This window comes from Pseudoliparis swirei, chromosome 23, assembly GCF_029220125.1.
Source record: "Pseudoliparis swirei isolate HS2019 ecotype Mariana Trench chromosome 23, NWPU_hadal_v1, whole genome shotgun sequence".
NCBI lineage: Eukaryota > Metazoa > Chordata > Actinopteri > Perciformes > Liparidae > Pseudoliparis > Pseudoliparis swirei.
The window spans coordinates 2,299,426-2,323,216 of NC_079410.1; the positions used below are offsets into that span (position 1 = coordinate 2,299,426).

At 43.4% G+C, this 23,791-nt stretch overlaps 2 protein-coding genes, 1 long non-coding RNA gene and 1 other non-coding gene across 4 annotated transcripts; 3 read left to right on the forward strand and 1 right to left on the reverse strand.

The window, feature by feature from the left end:
• The first annotated feature begins 4,235 nt into the window (after positions 1-4,235).
• On the forward strand, positions 4,236-6,536 carry LOC130188397 (C-reactive protein-like). The gene is made up of 4 exons (XM_056406752.1): positions 4,236-4,268; positions 4,577-4,637; positions 4,940-5,150; positions 6,016-6,536. The coding sequence occupies exons 2-4, from the start codon at positions 4,592-4,594 to the stop codon at positions 6,419-6,421; spliced, it is 663 nt and encodes a 220-aa protein (XP_056262727.1). The 5' UTR covers positions 4,236-4,268; positions 4,577-4,591; the 3' UTR covers positions 6,422-6,536.
• A 525-nt stretch (positions 6,537-7,061) lies between these two features.
• trnat-cgu (transfer RNA threonine (anticodon CGU)) lies at positions 7,062-7,133 on the reverse strand. Its single transcript has one exon. It is a non-coding gene; the product is annotated as a tRNA-Thr (tRNA).
• Positions 7,134-7,439: 306 nt separating this feature from the next.
• LOC130188410 (uncharacterized) lies at positions 7,440-9,205 on the forward strand. Its single transcript, XR_008830612.1, has 2 exons — positions 7,440-7,559; positions 8,158-9,205. It is a non-coding gene; the product is annotated as an uncharacterized LOC130188410 (long non-coding RNA).
• Positions 9,206-10,790: 1,585 nt separating this feature from the next.
• On the forward strand, positions 10,791-23,517 carry LOC130188376 (polycomb protein suz12-B-like). The gene is given in 17 exon segments (XM_056406710.1): positions 10,791-11,516; positions 12,509-12,555; positions 12,688-12,752; positions 14,319-14,387; positions 14,838-14,887; positions 15,214-15,299; positions 15,394-15,694; positions 16,780-16,882; positions 16,978-17,083; positions 19,294-19,468; positions 19,563-19,651; positions 19,733-19,876; positions 20,540-20,697; positions 21,219-21,411; positions 21,496-21,575; positions 21,651-21,850; positions 21,853-23,517. Coding segments are annotated over 17 exon segments (2,292 nt in total). The 5' UTR covers positions 10,791-11,317; the 3' UTR covers positions 22,080-23,517.
• The last annotated feature ends 274 nt before the right edge of the window (positions 23,518-23,791 follow it).

Below are 23,791 nucleotides of genomic sequence, written 5' to 3' on the forward strand. Positions count from 1 at the left end.
CACACTGATGTACTAGTACTACATTCAGTAGGACGTATCAAAATGTACTTAAAGTAAGATATTAAAGCTGATGGTTCTGTATCCACATATAAATATATATACTTCATCCACAAATGTAGTAGAAGTACACAATGTACCTCAGATGTATACAGTAAAGTACTACATGTGCCTCAGATGTATACAGTGAAGTACTACATGTACCTCAGATGTATACAGTAAAGTACTACATGTACCTCAGATGAATACAATAAAGTACTACTTATACCTCAGATGTATACAGTAAAGTACTACATGTACCTCAGATGTATACAGTAAAGTACTATACATGTACCTCAGATGTATACAGTAAAGATATAATAGCTAACGTTCCCTTCAGTTACATTGTGATGCGTTCAGGCGTCTCAAAAATAAAAAAAAGTAATCTTTTTTAATAGATTTGTCTCGTCTCAATTTTCATGTTTCTGTCAGTTTTAATTATTAAACTCAAAGTTATCCTGATTCATTTGAATAAAGTACAATAAAAAATACCAAAAAATCAAATGAGTTGAAAGTCATCTCATAATATATTTATATTATTTCGTAATGAACGCATCTCAACATTTTAAGTAAACATAGATAAAGTTTACTGTCAACAAACGCTGGTGACTCGTTTGACTGAGCGTGTCGGGGTGGCCCTGAACGTCTCATCTCTCCAACAACAACAAGTTTAACTAGAATGGGCACTCGGTAGAGCGCATACCTTCGCATATCACAAGATTGGGCATTGAATTATGAACATTTTGGCATTAGTTGCATGCCAATTGGACAAAAATGTATCGTGCTATGGTAAAAAAAGAGTTTGACCTTTCCATGACCTTGACCTTTGACCCGATTGATCCCAAAATCTAATCAAATGGTCCCCGGATAATAACCAATCATCCCACCAAATTTCATGCGATTCAAGAACATTTTGACCTGTTCATGACCTTTGACCCGATCGACCCAAAATCTAGTCAACTGGTCCCCGGATAATAAACAATCATCCCACCAAATTTCATGCGATTCGGTTCAATACTTTTTGAGTTCTGCGAAAGATTTTGACCTGTTCATGACCTTTGACCCGATCGATCCCAAAATCTAATCAACTGGTCCCCGGATAATAAACAATCATCCCACCAAATTTCATGCGATTCGGTTCAATACTTTTTGAGTTCTGCGAAAGATTTTGACCTGTTCATGACCTTTGACCTTTGACCCGATCGATCCCAAAATCTAATCAACTGGTCCCCAGATAATAAACAATCATCCCACCAAATTTCATGCGATTCGGTTCAATACTTTTTGAGTTCTGCGAAAGATTTTGACCTGTTCATGACCTTTGACCCGATCGATCCCAAAATCTAATCAACTGGTCCCCGGATAATAAACAATCATCCCACCAAATTTCATGCGATTCGGTTCAATACTTTTTGAGATTTGCGAATAACACGCATACAAATAAATAAATGAATAAACTAGAATGGGCACTCGGTAGAGTGCATACCTTCGCATATCACAAGATTGGGCATTGAATTATGAACATTTTGGCATTAGTTGCATGCCAATTGGACAAAATGTATCGTGCTATGGTAAAAAAAGAGTTTGACCTTTCCATGACCTTGACCTTTGACCCGATTGATCCCAAAATCTAATCAAATGGTCCCCGGATAATAACCAATCATCCCACCAAATTTCATGTGATTCAAGAACATTTTGACCTGTTCATGACCTTTGACCTTGACCTTTGACCCGATCGATCCCAAAATCTAGTCAACTGGTCCCGGTATAATAAACAATCATCCCACCAAATTTCATGCGATTCGGTTCAATACTTTTGAGTTCTGCGAAAGATTTTGACCTGTTCATGACCTTTGACCCGATCGATCCCAAAATCTAATCAACTGGTCCCCGGATAATAAACAATCATCCCACCAAATTTCATGCGATTCGGTTCAATACTTTTGAGTTCTGCGAAAGATTTTGACCTGTTCATGACCTTTGACCCGATCGATCCCAAAATCTAATCAACTGGTCCCCGGATAATAAACAATCATCCCACCAAATTTCATGCGATTCGGTTCAATACTTTTTGAGTTCTGCGAAAGATTTTGACCTGTTCATGACCTTTGACCTTTGACCCGATCGATCCCAAAATCTAATCAACTGGTCCCCGGATAATAAACAATCATCCCACCAAATTTCATGCGATTCGGTTCAATACTTTTTGAGTTTTGCGAATAACACGCATATAAATAAATAAATAAATACACGGCGATCAAAACATAACCTTCCGGCATTTTCAATGCGAAGGTAATGATGCAGATAACATTTAGGAGAAAACACATGTTTGGATAGAATTATGCAATTTATATCAAGACGGTTTCCAACGTACCTAAAAAATAGTTTGAACAAGTTATCCTAATTAATCTGATCTATGGAATAATTAATAAAAATAATAATGCACTTCCACTAAACTGATGTACTTGTTCGTCATGGTGTTGGTGACGAGGTAGAACATATTTATTAGGATACTTTGGTTTCTGACATCTTTTGATTCAATTTAACAAAATAAAAGCTCCTGGTTTCTGACATCTTTTCATTAAAGTTAACAAAATAAAAGCTCCTGGTGTCTGACATCTTCTGATTCAAGTTAACAAAATAAAAGCTCCTTGTTTCTGACATCTTTTGATTAAAGTTAACAAAATAAAAGCTCCTGGTTTCTGACATCTTCTGATTCAAGTTAACAAAATAAAAGCTCCTTGTTTCTGACATCTTTTGATTAAAGTTAACAAAATAAAGCTCCTGCTCCGTTCAGTTTCATGAACCTCGTTCTCCTCTGAGGCCGAGAACCTTCTCACGTCCCGGTGAACTGTTGCTCCACAAGGCTTTGGCTGAATAAATATACGAGTCTGACCGTTGGTTCCATTTGCTCCTCAGATAACCCCGGCGCTTATCTCACAGACGCTTCTCAAATCAATATTTTATAGACACTCATATGACGCAATTTTGGGGAGATTATTTACTTCGTTAAAAAAAAAAGCTTCACAATTGTATATATTTGCTGCTTTAACCCTTTAATAGTTTTAAATATTGGATGACTCATATTTGTGTGCTGTTGTCTGTTTGTTGTTTACCATATTCATCTGTTTTTATAATATTTTAATTTGCATTGTTTAAATATATTGTTTAAATAGTCATATTATGTTTTTTAAAAACTATAGTTTGTTATATTTATGAAATTATAGAACCAGAATAAAAGTTAAAAAACATTTAATTCCTATTTTTCTGGTTATAACACTATGAAACTCTTATTAAGAGGAAAAAGAAAGATTATTGAAATTATTAAAGTTAACAAAATAAAAGCTCCTGGTTTCTGACATCTTCTGATTCAAGTTAACAAAATAAAAGCTCCTGGTTTCTGACATCTTCTGATTCAAGTTAACAAAATAAAAGCTCCTTGTTTCTGACATCTTTTGATTAAAGTTAACAAAATAAAAGCTCCTGGTTTCTGACATCTTCTGATTCAAGTTAACAAAATAAAAGCTCCTGGTTTCTGACATCTTTTGACTAAAGTTAACAAAATAAAAGCTGGTTTCTGACATCTTTTGATTAAAGTTAACAAAATAAAAGCTCCTGGTTTCTGACATCTTTTGATTAAAGTTAACAAAATAAAGCTCCTGCTCCGTTCAGTTTCATGAACCTCGTTCTCCTCTGAGGCCGAGAACCCCCCCCCCCCCTCATATAACCCAGAGGTAGCGGGTTCGATGCCCGTCCTCCCCACATTCACATCAGGTCCTTCAGCGAGACCCTGAACCCCAGTTGCTCCACGGCGGCTCCTATTGGACGTTTTAAAGCTTTCAAAGAAATAACTTAATAAATATGTTGTTATAACATGTTATAACAACACGTAATAATATGTTATAACACCATGTTATAATATGTTATAACAACATGTTATAATATGTTATAACATGTTTTTAACGGTTTAAAAAGAATAATCGTCCGTTCACGTTTAGTCGTCTTCGCGATGAAGAGGAAACGGTTCTGTTGTTCCTGAGAAGAAGAAAAGGAGAGCGGGGGAGGGAGCCCGGAGCAGCGTGACCTCGGGACGCCGCCGTGACCTCGGAGAGGTCGCCGCCGCCTCTGGTACGTTACGCAACCACGTTACGCAACGAGGGGTTCAGGGACCCGCGTACAAAAACCTCCCGAGAGCGGGCCTCCTGCAGCAGAAGCACCATCGCAGCTGCACGGTACGTGCCGCTCAGCCCCTCTGGGTCTATCGTTCTGGTTCTATTGTTGTTTCTATCGTTCTGGTTCTATCGTTCTGGTTCTAATGGTTCTGGTTCTATCATTCTGGTTCTAATGGTTCTGGTTCTAATGGTTCTGGTTCTATCGTTCTGGTTCTAATGGTTCTGGTTCTATCGTTTTGGTTCTAATGGTTCTATCGTTCTGGTTCTAATGGTTCTGGTTCTATCGTTCTGGTTCTAATGGTTCTGGTTCTAATGGTTCTATCGTTCTGGTTCCAATGGTTCTGGTTCTATCGTTTTCTGTCCTCCAGGTTTCTTCAGGCACAATGAGACTTTCCTACGTCCTCGTCGTCGTGGCCACGCTGGTCGGCGGTAAGCCTCCATCTTCATGAATCTTTTAATGGATAAAAAATACAAAAATGTAATTTCTACATCTTCTCGTGTTTTCTGATAGTAAACTGAATATATTTGGGTTTTTGTTGACAAAACAATGAAAACGTTAAATCACAAGTGATTATGATTTATCTTGACGTCTGGACCCAGAGGCTCTTCTGACTCCCGTAACGTCACAGCGCCCTCTGGTGGCCGACACCGCCCTCTACATCCCAGAGGATCCAGACATGGGGGAGCTCGTCGTGTCTAACCCCCCCGCCTGTGTGTCTGTTGTTCTGCAGCCTCCTCGGCGGCCCTGAGGAGCCTGGTGTTCCCCCAGGAGACCAGCACCAGCTACGTGGAGATGGTCCCCCTGAAGCCGCTGGCCCTGAAGGCCTTCACGCTCTGCATGCGCGTCGCCACGGAGCTGAAGGGCGAGCGCGAGGTCATCCTGTTCGCCTACCGCACGCACGACTACGACGAGCTCAACGTGTGGCGCGAGCTGGACGGCAGGTCAGCTTCACTTCCTGTTAGCACGTACCACTTCCTGTTAGCGTGTACCACTTCCTGTTACTGCGTATCATTCCCTGTTAGCACGTACCACTTCCTGTTAGCGTGTACCACTTCTTGTTACCACGTATCATTTCCTGTTAGCACATACCACTTCCTGTTAGCGCGTACCACTTCATGTTAGCACGTACCTCATCCTGTTAGCGCGTACTACTTCCTGTTACCGCGTACCACTTCCTGTTAGCATGTACCACTTCCTCTTAGCGCGTACCACTTCCTCTTAGCGCGTACCACTTCCTGTTAGCACATACCACTTCTTGTTACCGCATACCACTTCCTTTACGCGTTCCGCTCCCTCAGGCCCAAACGCACCGGGTCCCTTTGAGGCTGCAGGTGCAGCCGGACCTGGGTCTAGTCCACGGTGGACTGGCCTCTGCATTGACCTGGGTCTAGTCCACGGTGGACTGGCCTCTGCATTGACCTGGGTCTAGTCCACAGTGGACTGGCCTCTGCATTGACCTGGGTCTAGTCCACAGTGGACTGGCCTCTGCATTGACCTGGGTCTGGTCCACGGTGGACTGGCCTCTGCATTGACCTGGGTCTAGTCCACGGTGGACTGGCCTCTGCATTGACCTGGGTCTGGTCCACGGTGGACTGGCCTCTGCATTGACCTGGGTCTAGTCCACGGTGGACTGGCCTCTGCATTGACCTGGGTCTAGTCCACGGTGGACTGGCCTCTGCATTGACCTGGGTCTGGTCCACGGTGGACTGGCCTCTCTATGTTGGACCAGGGCTAGACTGGGACTGCTTCAGGACCAGTTACAGGCACTTGAAGTGAGCTAACCCGACCCCCGCTCCGTGTGCTCAGGTTGTCCTTCTACATGAGCGGAGAGGGCGTGTTCTTCGCGCTGCCCCAGCTCGGCGGCCTGGAGACCCACGTGTGCCTCAGCTGGGACTCCATCTCCGGCGCCGCCACCTTCTTCCTGGACGGCAAGAAGAGCCTGACCAAGATCTACCGCAAGAACCACGCGGTGCGCCCCGGCGGCAAAATCATCATCGGACAGGACCCCGACAACTACGTGGGGAACTTCGACGCCAAGCAGAGCCTCGTGGGCGAGATCAGCGACATCAACATGTGGGACTTTGTCCTCCCCGAGAAGACCGTCTGGGACTTGTTCGTCGGCAAGAGGGTGGTGCGAGGGGATGTGTTGGACTGGGAGAGCGCAGAGCTGAAAATGCACGGCAATGTCCAGGTCATGGAGAACGAGATGTAGACCAACACACACACACACACACACACGTGTGACACGCCGGATTAAAGACGTGATATGAAGCTCTGCACATGCACCTGTGATTATTCTCAGTTACAATAAACATGTATGACGACAATGCCGTGGTCAAAGATTACGTTATTTGTGTTTTAAAGCTGCATTCTACATTGTTCTTCAAATATAAGTGTTTTGACAGCATGTTTTCTGCATGTTTGTACTAATTTTCATTAAAATCTGTCTAGTTTTGTGATAAGTGGAAAAAATATATAATATAATAGTGCAGCCACGTCTAAAATTAGTATTTAAAAAAAACCTAACTTAAACATGTATAATGTAATGCAGAAAACACTGTGGTCTAATTGTTTTATGAGGACTCTATCTTATTATTGAATGTTATTTTAACAGTAATAGCAGAGGTGGGTATTTGAATATAAAATAGTTTTAGCTCATATTAGAGGAGAGAAGTTGCATTCAGCCTGTTGAAGAAAAAAAAACTTCACTCCAAATACTTTGTGTTTTTTGTGGAGTAATAATCAAAAAATAATTATTGATATTAAATTATATAGTACAACCGTGTGTGATTGAATCTGTAAATTTAGGTACAGCTCCCAATAAAATGTATGATCTGGAAGTCACAGCTGACAGGCACGGACGGGGTTCGAACCCGCGATCTTCGGTTTACGAAACCGACGCCTTACCACTTGGCCACCGCGCCTGGCGGTGTGAAAATGGCGCGTGGAGCCTTTAAAAATCATCAACGCCTGAAGTGTGACGGCTCTCCGGACGCCATTGCAGTTTCACACTATTTTGACTCTCTTCGCGGGAAACGGGCGAATCTCACTTTCACAAACAAATAAACTGATTTTTCTAAATGTATATAAATATATATATATATTTTTGTAATCGTCTACAACACAATAAAAAACACCGTAATGCGTTTATTTATCACGATTTAAAAAATAAATGAACGGAGTGAAGTTGGGCGAACACGTCATGAGACGGTAATCTCACAAACCCGGAAGTACCCGAAGCGGCTGACCGCGCAGGGGGATCTCAGCGCGTGCACTCTGAAACAACGCTGCCCACACGAAGAGCACCCCGATGACGTCAGTGCCACAATGAATAGAGGTCTCTCACGCAAGTAAGGAATGTGATTGTTATTAGAAATCAGTGCGCGTGCGGCCTGAACGCGCCTGTTCGTCAGCTCGCGCGCTAGCTCGAACGACGCTGCTGTTATTGTATTTTATCCGTATTTAATGTGTTATTGTATGCGTATTTAATGTGTTATTTTATGCGTATTTTATGTGTTATTGTATGCGTATTTAATGTGTTATTTAATGTGCATATTAATCTACTGATAGTATTCAACGTATCGATGGTTACGCATACAGCGTGTGTTATTGGTGACTTATTTCTAATTAAACTAAATAAATAAACAAATATAATAATAATAATTCTGACACACAGCATATCCAATAATATCAGATTGTAAAGTTTAAACTTTATGTGCCCTGAAGTCTTAATAACTTCATTTTGATGTGTTTTGCCCTCTTAAAATAAGTATCATCCATCCCTCAGCCCACTGCTGTAAGAAATAGGTAAACAAAGCATTAACAACAACAATAACAACAACAACAACATAAAAAAGCCCATTTATTGTGACTTCTCAACAGAAAAGTGATTAAATTATTCTTGGTCTCCATCGGTGAGCAGCTTGTTGACACTGTGTTGTGCTCCAGTCTTTGAAGGAGTCTGTCCCCCACCATGCCGCTGGTGTTGGACGCCTTGTGGGCGCTGTGGAGCATCGGCGCCGGCGTCTACGACTACTTCCACACCAGCGCCATGGAGGAGCGGATCCACGCGCTGGAGAACGTGCTCTCCATCCACCAGTTTGTGATCGCCGGCCTGTCGGCGGGCCTCGTGCTGCTGGTCACCTACGTCCTGTGGAGGAGACACTGAAGACCCTCGGGACCTCCTCCACCCAGGAGCTCCTCCATTCAGGAGCTCCTCCAACCTGGAGCTCCTCCTTCTCCAGAGGAGACACTCTGGACCAGGACGTCCCAAAATGCGGTCGGGAGCCCCGATGGGGCACGAGGACTCTGTGGACCCGGTCCGGTGCTCTGTTGGGTTCTGGACTGTGTGGGTCGGTTCTCTCCGTACGTCTAACACGAAACACTTTGAGGTCTCTGAGAAGGAGACATCTAGTCCTCTTCCTGGTTCCTTACTGACCGATACTGTACTAACGTGTGTCAGGTCATCCACGTCCGACTCTGAGATGATCGTCTAATTCTCTGGAGACTTGTTGTCTCCACCTGGAGGTAACGAAGGTTACATGAGCCACGTGGAAACACAGAAGAAATGTAGATGCATCTCCAGCGTTGGTATTTAACTAAACACAACTAAGTTTACCAATTACTTAAAGAAAATAAAAAGTCAAGTGCTATTTTTATTAATTTATAATGAAGTAATTTCTTCCCTAATAGAGTTCAACATCCTGAAAACATGTTTTTCCTCTTTTAAAGTCGGGTGCACATCATCTCACAGAGAGAGAGAGAGAGAAGGGGGGGGGGGGAAGGGAGAGAGAGATAATTTCAGGTGAAAGAAGCACTCTTTGGAAGTTTAAATTAATTCATCCTTCCTTGTGATTTAGTTTATTTTTTAGGGTGAGGAGATGGAGTCAAGTGTGTGTGTGTGTTGTGTATGTGTGTGTGTGTGATGTTTTCTGTTCTATTGCTCTGATGAACCATGATGGCTTCTGTTAATTAAAGGGAATATGTTTGAATAATAGTTTGTGTGTGTGAGAGTCAGTTTTGTGGAAAAGAAATAATTCATTTGTTTTACTTAAATATATTTTACATTAAATATGATGAAGATCAATTTAAAACACGACAAGGAGAAAAACATAAAGTAGAACATGAGATAGAAAACTACAGGAACATGATATACATTCATAATTTATCCTGGTGCAATGATTATATTTATTCTCGTACCTTTTTGCATTTATTTTAGTTAAATGATGAAATGTATTTGAGTGCAATAATTATATTTATTCTGGTAGCATTATTACATTTATTTTAGTTAAATAAATACATTTACTTTACTGCAATACAAACAACTATTTTAATAGAATTAATAGTCTTATTTCTGTGCATTTTACACATTGTATTTATTTATTTGTCTCATGATTTAACAACACGTTGTGGGAGGTGTTTGTTTTACATCATTGTTGTTGTTGTTGTGCCGTTTCTCTCTGTCTTTTAGAGTGCACTGATCTGGGATCAGAGCTCCTCGTGCGGTTGCATCAGAAGACTTCCCTCCCCAAAAGTCTGCACAATGTTCTGCACACATTGACATTTCAACGTCAAAACTCAAAAGCCCTCATGGACTCAGATGTTGCTGCTGAGAGGAAAAACACATCAGCAGTGAGATGTGAGCGATTCTGGTCTCACTGCTTCAGGGTCAGTGGTTCAGACCTCATGCTCATCCTGAACCGCATCGGGAGAGATTAGCACCATGTGGCCTCTTTGAACCAGTTCTTAGATCTCAACTGGAACATTTTAATGTGTTATACATTTATATTTAAATATTACAGTAGAGAGAAAAAAATGATGGAATGAAACGTGTAATTGAATGATATATAAATGTTCTCTTTTGTTCATTTGGAATTTCAGCAGTTTGAGTTTTTAAATCACGAGATGTGATGACGTGCTGGATAAATAGCAACAAAGGAATAATATTTCACTATTCAAGATATACATCTTTAATACATTATTTGTCCTGAAAAAAAGAGGAAAATCATGTTTATTCACAATGTATTATGCTTTTTAAAGTGTATTTATTATTTTTTCATTAACAGCTTGATTTCACTTGAGTCATAAAGGTACATGTGTTTATTTTTATTAAAAGTTCGGGGCTGCCCTTATTTAGACCTGGCTCGCCTTTTTGCGGGCGGCAAACCTGCCTCTGTCTAGACTGGACCAATATTCCCACCAATGAAAGCTCAGAATTTCACAAACAAGCGCCGTGATTGGCTGGAGCTGTTGGAAGGCGGGATCTTTCAACGCATTAGAAGCCCCAACGTTCATTTCACAAGCTGGCGAAGTTAGGGCAAAAAAGCCGGTACTCGAATGGAATCTATCCTCAAAATAAAAAAAATTGCTCGATCGAGATTACTCTTTTTAGATAATTTATGTGTAATATAGTACGTATTTACATTGAGATGTCTTTTTAGTATGGATAAAAGCATATGTGTTATACAAAATCTAAATAAAACACTTGTTTAACTATCTCTATTTTATTTATATTTTATTTTGAAAATACTAGACCGGATAACCGCCCGGCTTGTTCAGTACTTGCTCTCCCTTACCGCCGACCCAACTCAACAACGGGCGCTATACAAGATGTAACGCGGATTTTTTGGGTGAAATTATGGCATCGAACCCGTTGAAACCGTGCGGCACCGCCGCGTTTAACCAACCGTCGCGTAGCAGCGGCCTGCGAGTTATCGACCAGTGAAGCCGAGCGCGCGCCAGACGATGCTATCCAGTTAGCTCGGGAGTTAGCTGCTAACTGGCTACGGAAGTTAGCCGCGTCAGCTCGCAGGAGGCTGATTGAGTCGTTCCGCGCATTTGAAGCCTGTTCTCCGACCTCTGTTGCCGTTTAACCGGCAGATAAAACGGGAACATTGGATCGCAAAGTCTGCCGCTTCACTCATGTCACATAGAAAATACTTAAACTTCAATAAATCGCGTTTAGAATGGAGACTCGTCTGTTTTTTTCTGCAAACAGCGCTCTTTTGTTTTGACAAAGGAACCTGAGTTTCTTTATTTTTTCTAGTTTTTTTTGTTTTTGTTGGGACAAATACTTTTGTGTCTCTTGGTTGTTGTTGCTTTTTGCACAATGGTTCCACAGAAGCAGGGCTCCTCGGAGGGAAGCCAGTCGGCGGGTTTTGGTTCTGGAGTTAAAGCCAACGGGTTATACCAGTCCTCCACCTCCTCCACCTCCTCCTCCTCTTCCTCCTCTGCGATGGCTGCAGCCAAGAAGCCCAACATGCAACTCATTCAAGCCGACCACGAGTTGTTCCTGCAGGCCTTCGAGAGTGAGTCTGTTCCGAGCTCACCGGAAGTTAAACTCCAGATGCTTTACTGCAGTAGAAGTACTTGAACCACTTAAAATACTCCACTTCAAGTGGAGAAGGCTGGCACTCCAAAGTAAAAGTATACAGTACGCAGTGTCTGCATATGCAAGAAGTATTATACTTAAAGTACACGTTTTGATCGGTCAGTCAAATGCTGCATGTTAGTGTTTATTATTATTCTGTCTTAGGTTTCTGGAGTTTTACTGTTGCATTTTACTGCTGTAGATGTTTAAGTTTATGCTGATTATAATTATTACTGTGAGTTATCAGAGTTATGAGTTCTCACAGCACAGGAAGGGGATGTAGAAACAACTGTCACCTGAAGAGTAACGGAAGTTGTTAAACAAATGAGATGTACACTAAAAAGTACACATGTACCTCTGGAATGTACACTAATAAGTACACATGTACCTCTGGAATGTACACTAATAAGTACACATGTTCCTCTGGAATGTACACTAATAAGTACACATGTACCTCTGGAATGTACACTAAAAAGTACACATGCACCTCTGAGATGAAGTAAAGTAAAAAGTACTATATGCACCTCTGATATGTAGTAAAAAGTACAATCGGTACTCCTGAGATGTAGTGGATTAAAAGTATAAAGTGGCATGAAATGAAAAGTAGAAGTACCTTAACTGTACTTGAGTAGATGTACTTGGTTACATGTTGTCACTGGATATGTTTTGGTTCATCTATAAATTCATTGTTCATCAATTCTATAGTTGATAAGATGAGAAGAGGACAAAGCGACTCAGACTGGCAACGAAATGTTAAAGAAACTCCAACATGGAGCTGAGAGCCGGTCGATCGCCTCTGAGTGACATCATTCAGATACAGTTTCATTCACTAAATGAATCTGAGTGCTCTGAGCTTGATGCTTGTTGAACATTAACATATAAAACCCCATAGAAGCAGAATAACAGATCTTCTGATGTGTTTGTCTGCAGAACCGACCCAGATCTACCGGTTCCTCCGCACCAGGAACCTGATCGCCGTGAGTCTGCTTCCTGCACAAAGTGATCGATCACCTTCGTCCTCTGAGAGGAGAGGAGGCTCCCGTGGCTGCGGGCGCGTCCGCCACACTTCTAACGCCGGCTTCTTCTTCTTCTTCTTCTTCTTGTTTCAGCCGATATTCTTGCACAGGACTCTCACCTACATGTCCCACAGGAACTCCAGGAGCAACGTCAGAAGGTAAACAACACGCGTGTCGCCAGAGCGCCGAGAGAGAGGCAGACAGAACAACGAGTTGAACCGCGATGATGTCACATGGTCACCGCGGCAACGGCTCTGTGGTCGGCGCGGCAACAGAAGATGGTCGACTGTCTGGTCGGTGGAAACATATGTATTCATGCTCAGGAGGTTTTAAATAGTTTATCTCTTTTGGGCTTAAAGTTCAAGTTTCAGTGAGTCAACAAGAACACGTTGAGAAGTTCTGACGGAATGGAAACGAAAATTAATTAATGATTAATTTAGTTTGAATTCGATAAAACATTTCTTTTTTTATGGACAAAAAGTGAAGTTAATTCCAGATATTTGATCCCTCATCAGACTGGTGCTCTCTCTCTCTCTCTCTTTCTCTCTCTCTCTCCCTCTCTGTCTCTCCCTCTGTCTCCCTCTCTCTTTCTCTCTGTCCCTCCCTCTTCCTATCATCTCCCCCCCCCCCCTCTCTCTCCCCTATCCCTATCCTCTCTCTCTCTTATTAGTTATCTTAGTTAATTCCAGATAACTGATCCCTCTCGTCAGACTGGTGCTCTCTCTCCCTCTCTGTCTCTCCCTCTCTCTCTCTCTCTCTCTCTCTCTCTATCCCTTCCCCCCCTATCTCTGTGTTGGTTGGGATGAAAGATGGCCGCCGTGAGCAGCAGGTGTGTTGTACCTGATTTGGAGCCGACTGGGTGACGCAGCGTCTCACCTCTACGTTCTGCTGCAGCCCCTCCCCACAGGAGGAGGCTGTTGGCTCTGATCGTCAGCCGGCGCTCTGGTTTTAGGGGTTGAACGTCCAGGCCTCTGAACTCTGTGCCGTCAGAACGACTTTCTCTCCGGGGAACTCCGGATGTTTCACTGAAAGCCAATTAAAGTCAAAGAAGTCAGGAATCCACGCGCTGCAGCGTGCAGGCGCTCCAGGAAGGAGGCGTCGTCAGAGTTGAGCCCGTGTTTGTGATTCAGGGCCAGCGTGAGAGGGGGGGGTCCTCCAGACCCCCGCAAAGCCCCCCAGCTGGTCTCGGTTACTGCGGCTCATTAGACGTTCAGGTTGAAGTCGAGGCGGAAGCGAGAATTATGTGAAGCCTCCAAACCCGATGTGAGCCAGGTGGGCCGTCTCCAGTTCTTACCTCCAGCAGCAGACGGCACGGAGTCCAAGGATTATAATAATAATAATAAACACAACGTTGAGCTTCCCTCCCAGATGATATTGATTAAACATCCAGCACTTAGGTGTTGTAAACAAGTTTAAGTGGAACTGTGCAAAACCTGCAATATACTTGACGTGTGTGTGTGTCTCCCTGCGGTCGCTATGGATACAGAGGAAGACGAGAATTCGTTTTGTTTCATAAACTTTAGTTCTGTGAAGTTAAAAGAAAGAAATGAACAAATCGTGCCAGTTGGAAGGAAACCAAGAGACGCTTCCTTTGGTCTGTTGCAGAGTGAAAAGAGACTTTGAGCAACTCTGCTGAGAGCTGAATCCATCAGAGATCTGTGGTTGTGACTGAAGGTCAGTGTTGTTGTTGTTGTTGTTAACTTGCTGTTTGTCTACACGTGCAGGAAAAGCTCCAAGGTTGACAATCTGTTGTTCAAAGTGGAAAAGATGCGAGGCGAACAGGAGACTCACAGGTAAACAACAACCGTGTGTCTCCGGAAGCTTTAATAACCCCAAATATATATATATATATAAAATGTTAGTTTTTTTTGTTTTATTCATTTTTTGTTCCTTTATTATTGTTTTCCTTCACTTATTTAATTATTTTTAATATTTTTTTTAATTGTATTATTTATTTATATTTTTCATTGTATTTTTAAAATTATTATTTTAATTTTGTTTTTTTTGTATATTTTATTTATTTTATCTATTTTGTTCATTTTATGTTGTAGTTTTAGTGAACGTTAGGCCATCAAACAGTGAAACAAAATGTTTTCCTCGTCACCATAACACACTAAATCTTCTCTTTTCTATTATTTTACGATGACCTTGAACGCAGCATCAGGACAAACTTCTCGTCTCGTGGACATTTGACGACATATAAATATAAATATGGATATAAATCCTGTGTTCTGTGTTCTCAGCTTGGCCTCTAATCTGCAGCTCACCTTCATGGGCTTCTTTCATAAAGCTGGTACGTTTCTCCTTTCATTTATATTTATACTGCAGAATATCACACGTTGTTTATTAAATAATATTATTATGAATATAGCTGCTGTAAATAAAACAAACCTCCGTGGCCCGGTGTACGTGCAGAGGGATTCAGACCAGAGGTCAGGAAAGGTCTTCCTGCGCTGATTCTCACAGGAAGTGTGTGTGTGTGTGTGTGTGTGTGTGTGTGTGTGTGTGTGTGTGTGTGTGTGTGTGTGTGTGTGTGTGTGTGTGTGTGTGTGTGTGTGTGTGTGTGTGTGTGTGTGTGTGTGTGTGTGTGTGTGTGTGTGTGTGTGTGTGTGTCCTCAGGGAAGCCATCTCAGGACAGTGAGAACGAGCAGAACTCGGTGTCTCTGGAGGTGCTGCTGGTGAAAGTCTGTCACAAGAAGAGGAAGGTGTGTGTGTGTGTGTGTGCGCGCGTGTGAGTGTGCGCGTTCGCGTTCGTTCCCGTAACCTGAACCGTCTCCTTCCTCCCGGCCCGCTGTGCAGGACGTCAGCTGTCCCGTGAAGCAGGTCCCCACGGGGAAGAAGCAGGTTCCCTTGAACCCGGGGGCGGGGCTCCAGGCCAAGCCGGGCTCCTTCCCCTCCCTGCTGGTCCCCAGCGGCGAGTTCGAACCCAGCAACTCCCACATGGTCAAGTCCTACTCGCTGCTCTTCAGGGTGTCGCGGCCCGGAGGCCCCCGGACGCAGATCAACGGCCTGGCCAACGGCCTGGCCAACGGCCTGACCAACGGCCTGACCAACGGCCTGACCAACGGCCTGGCCAACGGGGAGAACCACCACGGCAGAGGTCTGTCCATCAGCCTGTAGCCCCGCCCCTAAAGCTTCCCTCTGCATGACCGTCGGGTCCTAAATGATGACATCATGCTGGAGAGAAGAAGACTTGAGACTGAGACGTGAACTCATGTTTACATGTTTACTGAGGGAATACATCAAGAGAAGTAGAGTCACTATATAGACTTCTATACAACCAGAGGAGTCGCCCCCTGGTGGTCAGGAGAGAGAATGCAGCTTTAACACATGAAGCATAGACTTCTATACAACCAGAGGAGTATCCCCCTAGTGGTCAGGAGAGAGAATGCAGCTTTAACACATGAACATATACTTCTATACAACCAGAGGAGTCGCCCCCTGGTGGTCAGGAGAGAGAATGCAGCTTTAACACATGAACATATACTTCTATACAACCAGAGGAGTCGCCCCCTGGTGGTCAGGAGAGAGAATGCAGCTTTAACACATGAACAGACTTCTATACAACCAGAGGAGTATCCCCCTAGTGGTCAGGAGAGAGAATGCGGCTTTAACACATGAAGCATAGACTTCTATACAACCAGAGGAGTCGCCCCCTGGTGGTCAGGAGAGAGAATGCAGCTTTAACACATGAACAGACTTCTATACAACCAGAGGAGTATCCCCCTAGTGGTCAGGAGAGAGAATGCAGCTTTAACACATGAACATATACTTCTATACAACCAGAGGAGTCGCCCCCTGGTGGTCAGGAGAGAGAATGCAGCTTTAACACATGAACATATACTTCTATACAACCAGAGGAGTCGCCCCCTGGTGGTCAGGAGAGAGAATGCAGCTTTAACACATGAACATAGACTTCTATACAACCAGAGGAGCCCCCTGGTGGTCAGGAGAGAGAATGCAGCTTTAACACATGAAGCATAGACTTCTATACAACCAGAGGAGCCCCCTGGTGGTCAGGAGAGAATGCAGCTTTAACACATGAAGCATAGACTTCTATACAACCAGAGGAGCCCCCTGGTGGTCAGGAGAGAGAATGCAGCTTTAACACATGAAGCATAGACTTCTATACTAGGAAACACCTGTAAAATGTAAACGGGGGTTAATGTCATCGATGTGTCTCAGATTTCACAGAGGAAGTGGTGAACAGGAAGAGGAGGAGCTCCAGTCTCAGGGAGGAGGGGGAAACCACGTTTGTGGCTCAGATGACGGTCTTCGACAAAAACAGGTGAGGCACAAAACCGCCGACAGAGCAACGCCTTTGATCTGAGCTCGAGTAGTGACTGTGTGTGTGTGTGTGTGTGTGTGTGTGTGTGTGTGTAGACGTCTGCAGCTGCTGGATGGGGAGTACGAGGTGTCCATGCAGGAGATGGAGGAGTGTCCGGTCACCAAGAAGAGGGCGACGTGGGAGACCATCCTGGACGGGAAGGTGTGACATCATCACTGTTATTATTATTAAGGGGACTTAGTTTAGCTACAGGAGCATTTACACATACAGGAAAAGCAATACAATATAAAAATGCACAATAAAAAAATCAATAGAATAATATTATATGAACTAACAGGTTTTCATGGCTTTTATTATTTAAAGTTTTGCCTCTTTTATGTTGGTATCTCTTTGTAGTTTTTCCTTTTCTCTGTTGTTAGTAATTAACTTGATCTCTAGAGAGTAAATAACGATTAGTAATTGATACAGGATGTTATTATGTTATATCAGGGTTCGTAAGGTCATGGAAAACATGAAAAAAGTCTTTGAATTTAACAATGGTTATTTACAGACCTGGAGAAAAATTAAATCCCAAAAGTTTTGGAAAAGTTCTTGAAACTTGTCATATTCATTTAACCCTCCTGTCACCTTCGGGTCAATTTGACCCGATTCAATGTTTAATGTCGGTGTTCTTTCGGTAGTCAACAAACAAACATAAAGTGCCTCACACTTAAACTTGGAAAACAATATTAATTCTAATAATTTTCTGGAGATTTTAATAGCTGGGGTCATATTGACCCCAAGGGTAAAATATGTCAGTAAATATAAAGGTAACAGGAGGGTTAAACATTGAATCGGGTCAAATTGACCCGAAGGCGACAGGAGGGTGAAATATTGAATCGGGTCAAAATGACCCGAAGCCAACAGGAGGGTTAAACTGTTTGATTAAAAGAATTAACATTTATACAAATATTTATTCTTTTCATCAAACTATTGTCTCTCATTTAAGGTATGCATACTTATAAATATATATTTATATCCATATTTATATATATAAATACGTATATATATAAATATTCATATATTGAAATATATATTCATCAATTGGCCGGCTTATGAGATTGGAGTGGGACGCGGAGAAAGTGTGAAGTGGTGCTCTTCGCAATAAAACATCTTTGATGGGACGTGTCGCGTCTCGGCCAATCAGCGTCAAGATGTCTTCAGCGTTTGGTGGTTTAGGTTAGCTTGAATGTTAGACGCTACTTCTGCTGCTGTCGCGCTGCACGGTGGAGCGATGCTAACAAAGTACCCGTACGTTAAGAGCGATGTGATTTAGCATATTTTTAGTCTCAATACTTCATTAAAAGAGCGATCAGAGCGCACGCGCTGCTCCGTGTCGAGCTGTTTGCACGCGCAGCGCAGCGCTCACAGCGAGGGGCCTTAAGTGGCGGAATTTTCGGCTTTAAAAATAAAAAAAAAGATGCCAGAAGTGAAATGTTTAAGTTCAGTCTGTAAAGTTCTGTAACTCTACAGCTGCTCTTCCTGATGAACTCTGTATCCTCTGGTCAGAGACTAACGGCCTCATAGTGTATAATCATTGATCAATGCTATGACGGCTCCATGTAGTTTCATTAATATCTTGCTGTATTAATACTAATATTACTGCTATTTGTTAAGTGTTGAAAAAGTTGGTAAAAAGTGAACCATACAGATATTTTATTTATTACTATTATAGATAAATATACCAGTATCGTATTTATGGTATACTGTTTTATGGTATTGTATCATGATATTTATGGCAGGTATGGTATAGAAGATCGTGACAACCAGGTAGAGGCAGAACAGACTCGAGGAACAGACTCATGGAACAGACTCGTGGCTCAGCAGAGCACAAGACTTGAAGACTTGTTCACGCCAACAACAACAAAAGGAAGTTGGTTCATGAATGACCATATTATACACAATATTACTATTATTATAGTATTATAGGGCCCGATCACTGACTTGGTGTCAGAATGGAGGGCCTATAGATTATCATACAACGTCCAACATCGATGTTCGTGGAAGTCACCATCAGCACCCCCCCCCCCCGCGCGCCTATCCTCCTCACCTTTTTCACCCCTGACCCGTTTTCATGCCTGATATATATATAGAGAGAGAGAAATATTCATATATATATATATATTTTGTCTAAATATATTTATATTCATATTTTTATATACAAATACTTATATATATATATATAAATATTCATATTTATAAATATATATTTATAAAATAAATACCGGGATTTCCCGACATGTTTGGTGGTGTAAATGTGTCTTGAAGTGCTGTAAGTCCTTTGGTCTCCATGTGTTTGCGCCCTGGTTGTAACGTGCTGTTACGTTCTGACCGTTCTGAAACACAAGGTGTTTTCTCGTCCTCCTCTCCAGCGCCTGCCGCCCTTCGAGAGCTTCTCTCAGGGTCCCACCCTGCAGTTCACGCTGCGCTGGACCAGCGACGCCTCCGACCGCTCCACGGCGCCCGTGGCCAAACCGCTGGCCACCCGCAACTCTGAGACCAACCAGGACCCGCGGCCCAGCACCCTGAGGGCCACACACACCCTGGGTGAGGACACAATCCCCCCCCCCCCCACACACACACACACGGAGGCCTCCGCCGCTCACGAAGGACGGGACTGACTTCTCCTCCTGTGATGCAGCCGTTAAAGAATCCATCAACACCGACGTGCAGACCAGGAGAGAACTCGTCTCCAACGAGCCCCGACTGAAGCTGCGCATCTTGTACCAGGTCGGATGAGCTCTGGGCTGAAGGCCTGTTTGTGTCTCACTGTGTGTGTTGTTGTGTCTCACTGTGTGTGTTGTTGTGTAGTTCCAGTACAACAGCAACACGCGGCAGCAGACGGAGGCCAGAGACGACCTGCACTGCCCCTGGTGCACCCTCAACTGCAGGAAGCTCTACAGCCTCATCAAGCACCTGAAGCTGTCTCACTCCCGCTTCATCTTCAACTATGTGGTGAGACGGAGGATCTTAAGTTATCCTCACAAAGCAACGGTCCAGAAAACATCAAACTATCAAAGTAAAAGTCCAGAAAACATCAAACTATCAAAGTAAAAGTCCAGAAAACATCAAACTATCAAAGTAAAAGTCTAGAAAACTATTAAATTATTAAAGTAAGAATCCAGAAAACTATATTATTCTAATAAATTTGAGTAAAAGTCTAGAAAATATCAAATGTTTCTGATAAATTAAAAATAATAGTCTATACAATATTAAATTATTCTGATAAACTAAAGTAAAATGCAGTTTTCAAAGGAAAAGAGCTTTTTTATAGATGTTATATATGTTTTTGTTTTAACGTATATATACACATAGTCTACTGATAATTATAATGCTAATAATAAAAATACACGATTTATTCTCCACCTTTCAAAACGTAACACTTTAAATGGATAAATCCAGATTTTTAAGTACAGAAAATAAAATCCAGAAACAAGAGAATAAAACAAATAAAATCCTTTTAGAACTGGTTCAAACTGGTTTAAAGGCTTTTCCTCCAAAGATGTAGAACTTTAAAACGGGAAGAAAGAAGAAAGTGATTATTGATTTCTAAAATGCTCTCTCTCTTTCCCTCTCTCCCTACCCCTCTCGCTCTCCCCCTCCCTCCCTCCTCGCCAGCCTCACGCCAAAGGAGCGAAGATCGAGGTCTCCATCAACGAGTACTACGACGGCTCGTACGCGGGGAACCCTCAAGACATCCACAGCCAGCCGGGCTTCGCCTTCAGCAGGAACGGGCCGGTCAAGAGGACAGCAGTCACGCACGTGGTGGTCTGCAGGTGATGCACTTCATACTATATATAGATATATAGATATATACATACATGTACTTCATACTCTCTATTATAGGAATTGTTGTGAGCTTTGTGGATTTAAAACCTGCAGAAAATCCTGAATTCCTCTGCAGCATTTCTCAAGCTTCTGATTGGCTGAGACGAGTCACACGTCTGTCAGCGAGAGAAACTAACTGAAGCAGGAAGCGATGGGGGGGGGGGGGGGGGTATCTTTTTGCCGACTTTGTGCCACTTGAAGAGTTTTTTGGTGATATAAACTTCTTCATCGTCGTGTTTTAGTACAGTAGAGGGAACAAGACCTCCAGACTCCATTCACAACAACACTATATATATATTTATTTATTTATTATAAATATATATATTTATAATATATATATTAAATATTATATATATTTATTATATATATATTTATAATAAAGATAGATTTTAAATATATATATATATTGTATATATAAATATTTATTTATTTATTTATTTATTATATGTATCTGAATATTTTCCTCCAGACCCAAGAGGACCAAGGCGAGCCTGTCTGAGTTCCTGGAGCCGGAGGACGGCGACCAGGAGCAGCCGATCATCAGCGGACACAACCGGCTCTACTTCCACAGCGACAGCTGCGTGCCACTGCGCCCGCAGGAGATGGAGATGGACAGCGAGGACGAGAGGGACCCCGACTGGCTCCAGGAGAAGACCGCCATGGTGAGTCCAGGGCCAGCCGGGGGGGGGGGGGGGGGGTTGTGTTTGGGTTACCTCAGAAAACCTGAGTATCCCATCTCTGTGCAGCAAATCGAGGAGTTCACCGACGTCAACGAGGGCGAGAAGGAGATCATGAAGCTGTGGAACCTCCACGTCATGAAGCACGGGTGTGTAAGAGGCGGACAGGGATGCACCGCGGTCACATGACTTCATGTTGGACTCATCCATAACCCCCCCTGCAGGTTCATAGCCGACAACCAGATGAACGAGTCCTGCCTGCGGTTCGCCGACCGCCACGGCGTCCACATCGTCAGGAACGACCTGCGCCGCAACTTCCTGCTGCACCTGATCAGCATGCACGACTTCAACCTGGTCTCCACGCAGACCATCGACCAGGCCATGGCCCGGCTGCGCCTCCTGCAGAGCCAGGGCGCCCACAGGGAGGGGAGGAGGAGGAGGAGGAGGAGGAGGACTGGGAGATGGCCGTGGAGTCCCAGTCGGAGCTGGATCCGGACCTCGAGGATCCGGACCGCCGGGACCAGACGGGCGGCGGGTGTGTGGAGAATGGAGGCCAGAAGGAAGAGGAGGAAGAGGAGGAGGAGAAGAAAGAGAAAGAGGAGGCTGCAACCGAAGCGATGAGCAGCAAGAGAAGAAACCCTCCGGGGTTCTGATTCGGTTCAAGAAGAACCAGAATAAATCAATCAGAACGAGCGAGGAGGCAGAGCGACGGTTCTACAGGGATTCAGGAACCAGACCAAGTCCTTCATTTATTTCCAGCCGCCATGTTTATCTCAGACTGAAGAACTGGATCCAGTCCTCCTTTTTTAGTCTGGACTAAGTTCTGACTCCGGGTCGGACTCCTTTCCTTTTCCTTTCCTACGTCCTCGGTGTGAAGAACCAATCAGTTCCTGCAGCGCTCGTCTTCTTCTTCCTGTGTGACGTTACGGGTCTGAAGGGGTCCCGCCGGGGCTCTGATCCAGTATCCGGGGGTCTGATGTGGTCTCTGGCGGTCTGATCAGACTCCCAGGACTCGGATTATGTCTCCAGATGCCTAATCTGGTCTCTGGGTCTCCGTTTATAAGTCAAGGACTCTTCCCGGTTCTCTGGTTGTCTAATCAAGTCTTCAGGTCGCTGATCCGGTCTCAAATAAGGTCTCAAATCAGGTCTCTGATCCGGTCTCCAATCAGGTCTCTGATCAGGTCTCTGATAAGGTCTCCAATCAGGTCTCCAGTTCTCTGATCAGGTCTCCATGTCTCTGATCGCCTCATCAATATATATATTGATGGTTTTTCATATATTTTCCTCAAGAGGATCTCAGACCGGGTCCTGGTCCTGGTCCTGGATCTGGTCTTTCTTCTGGTGCTAAATCTTTTTGTACTCCTCTGTGATGTCACTGCCAGCTCTCTGCTCCGCGCCTCCTCCCACCTCCTGCTGCGCCTCCTCTTTACAACACACTTCAGAGCCGTGACGTATTGATTAGCCTCGCGTGTTCTCAGCATCTTCCGTTCGTCTCCGGGAGGAAACGCTGCTTTCTCTCTTCCTCTTTTTGTTCCATCTCTCCATCACGAAGAGCTGATGAATAATTTATCACCTAAACGATTAAATTGACAAAAATATTAATTAATGGATTTAAATAGTTTCTCCATCGGTTTATTTTTCTTCCTCTTTTTGTACATACGACTGTAAAACTAATAAATTAGCTTTCGACTACGATTCCTCTGGGGCCCTGAACGCCACGCGGGAGGTTTTTGTCGTCTTTATTTTAGTTTTCACACCAAAACATTTTGCTGCAGGTTTCTCGTTTCTCTTTTTGTGAAATAAGAAGACAAACCGCTGCCGTTGGAACGATGTGAAGAGTCGGAGAGCCGGAGGAGCTCAAACGTCCCGGTGCTGCCGTCTTCCACGAGAAGAGCGCGTTGGTTTCTTCTATTTCTGTAGATGACATTTTATTTTCATTCACATGAGACCAGCAGCATTTTGCACAAGATGAAAGGAGCCGTGTTTTCTTCTCACATGTAAAAAACAAACACAAACAGCAGCGTGACGGTGGGAACGTTTAGGTTGAGTCAGAGTCGGTTTTTCTATTAAATGAACAATTTTGTACAATTATCGACCTCGTGGTCTTTTTATTCCACCGGTGTGAAGCTGATCAAATAAACTTATTGGAGCAGGAAGAAGAAGACAGGTTTATTGAATTTACTAACCAGGAGTAGGGCGTAGTTTGTTTCCCTCCAGTGGTCAGTGTGTAACTAACGCAGCAGTACATGTCTGAACTTTACGACAGTACCTTCTATTGTACTACATCTCAGAGGTACATATAGTACCTTATATTGTACTACATCTCAGAGGTACATATAGTACCTTCTATTGTACTACATCTCAG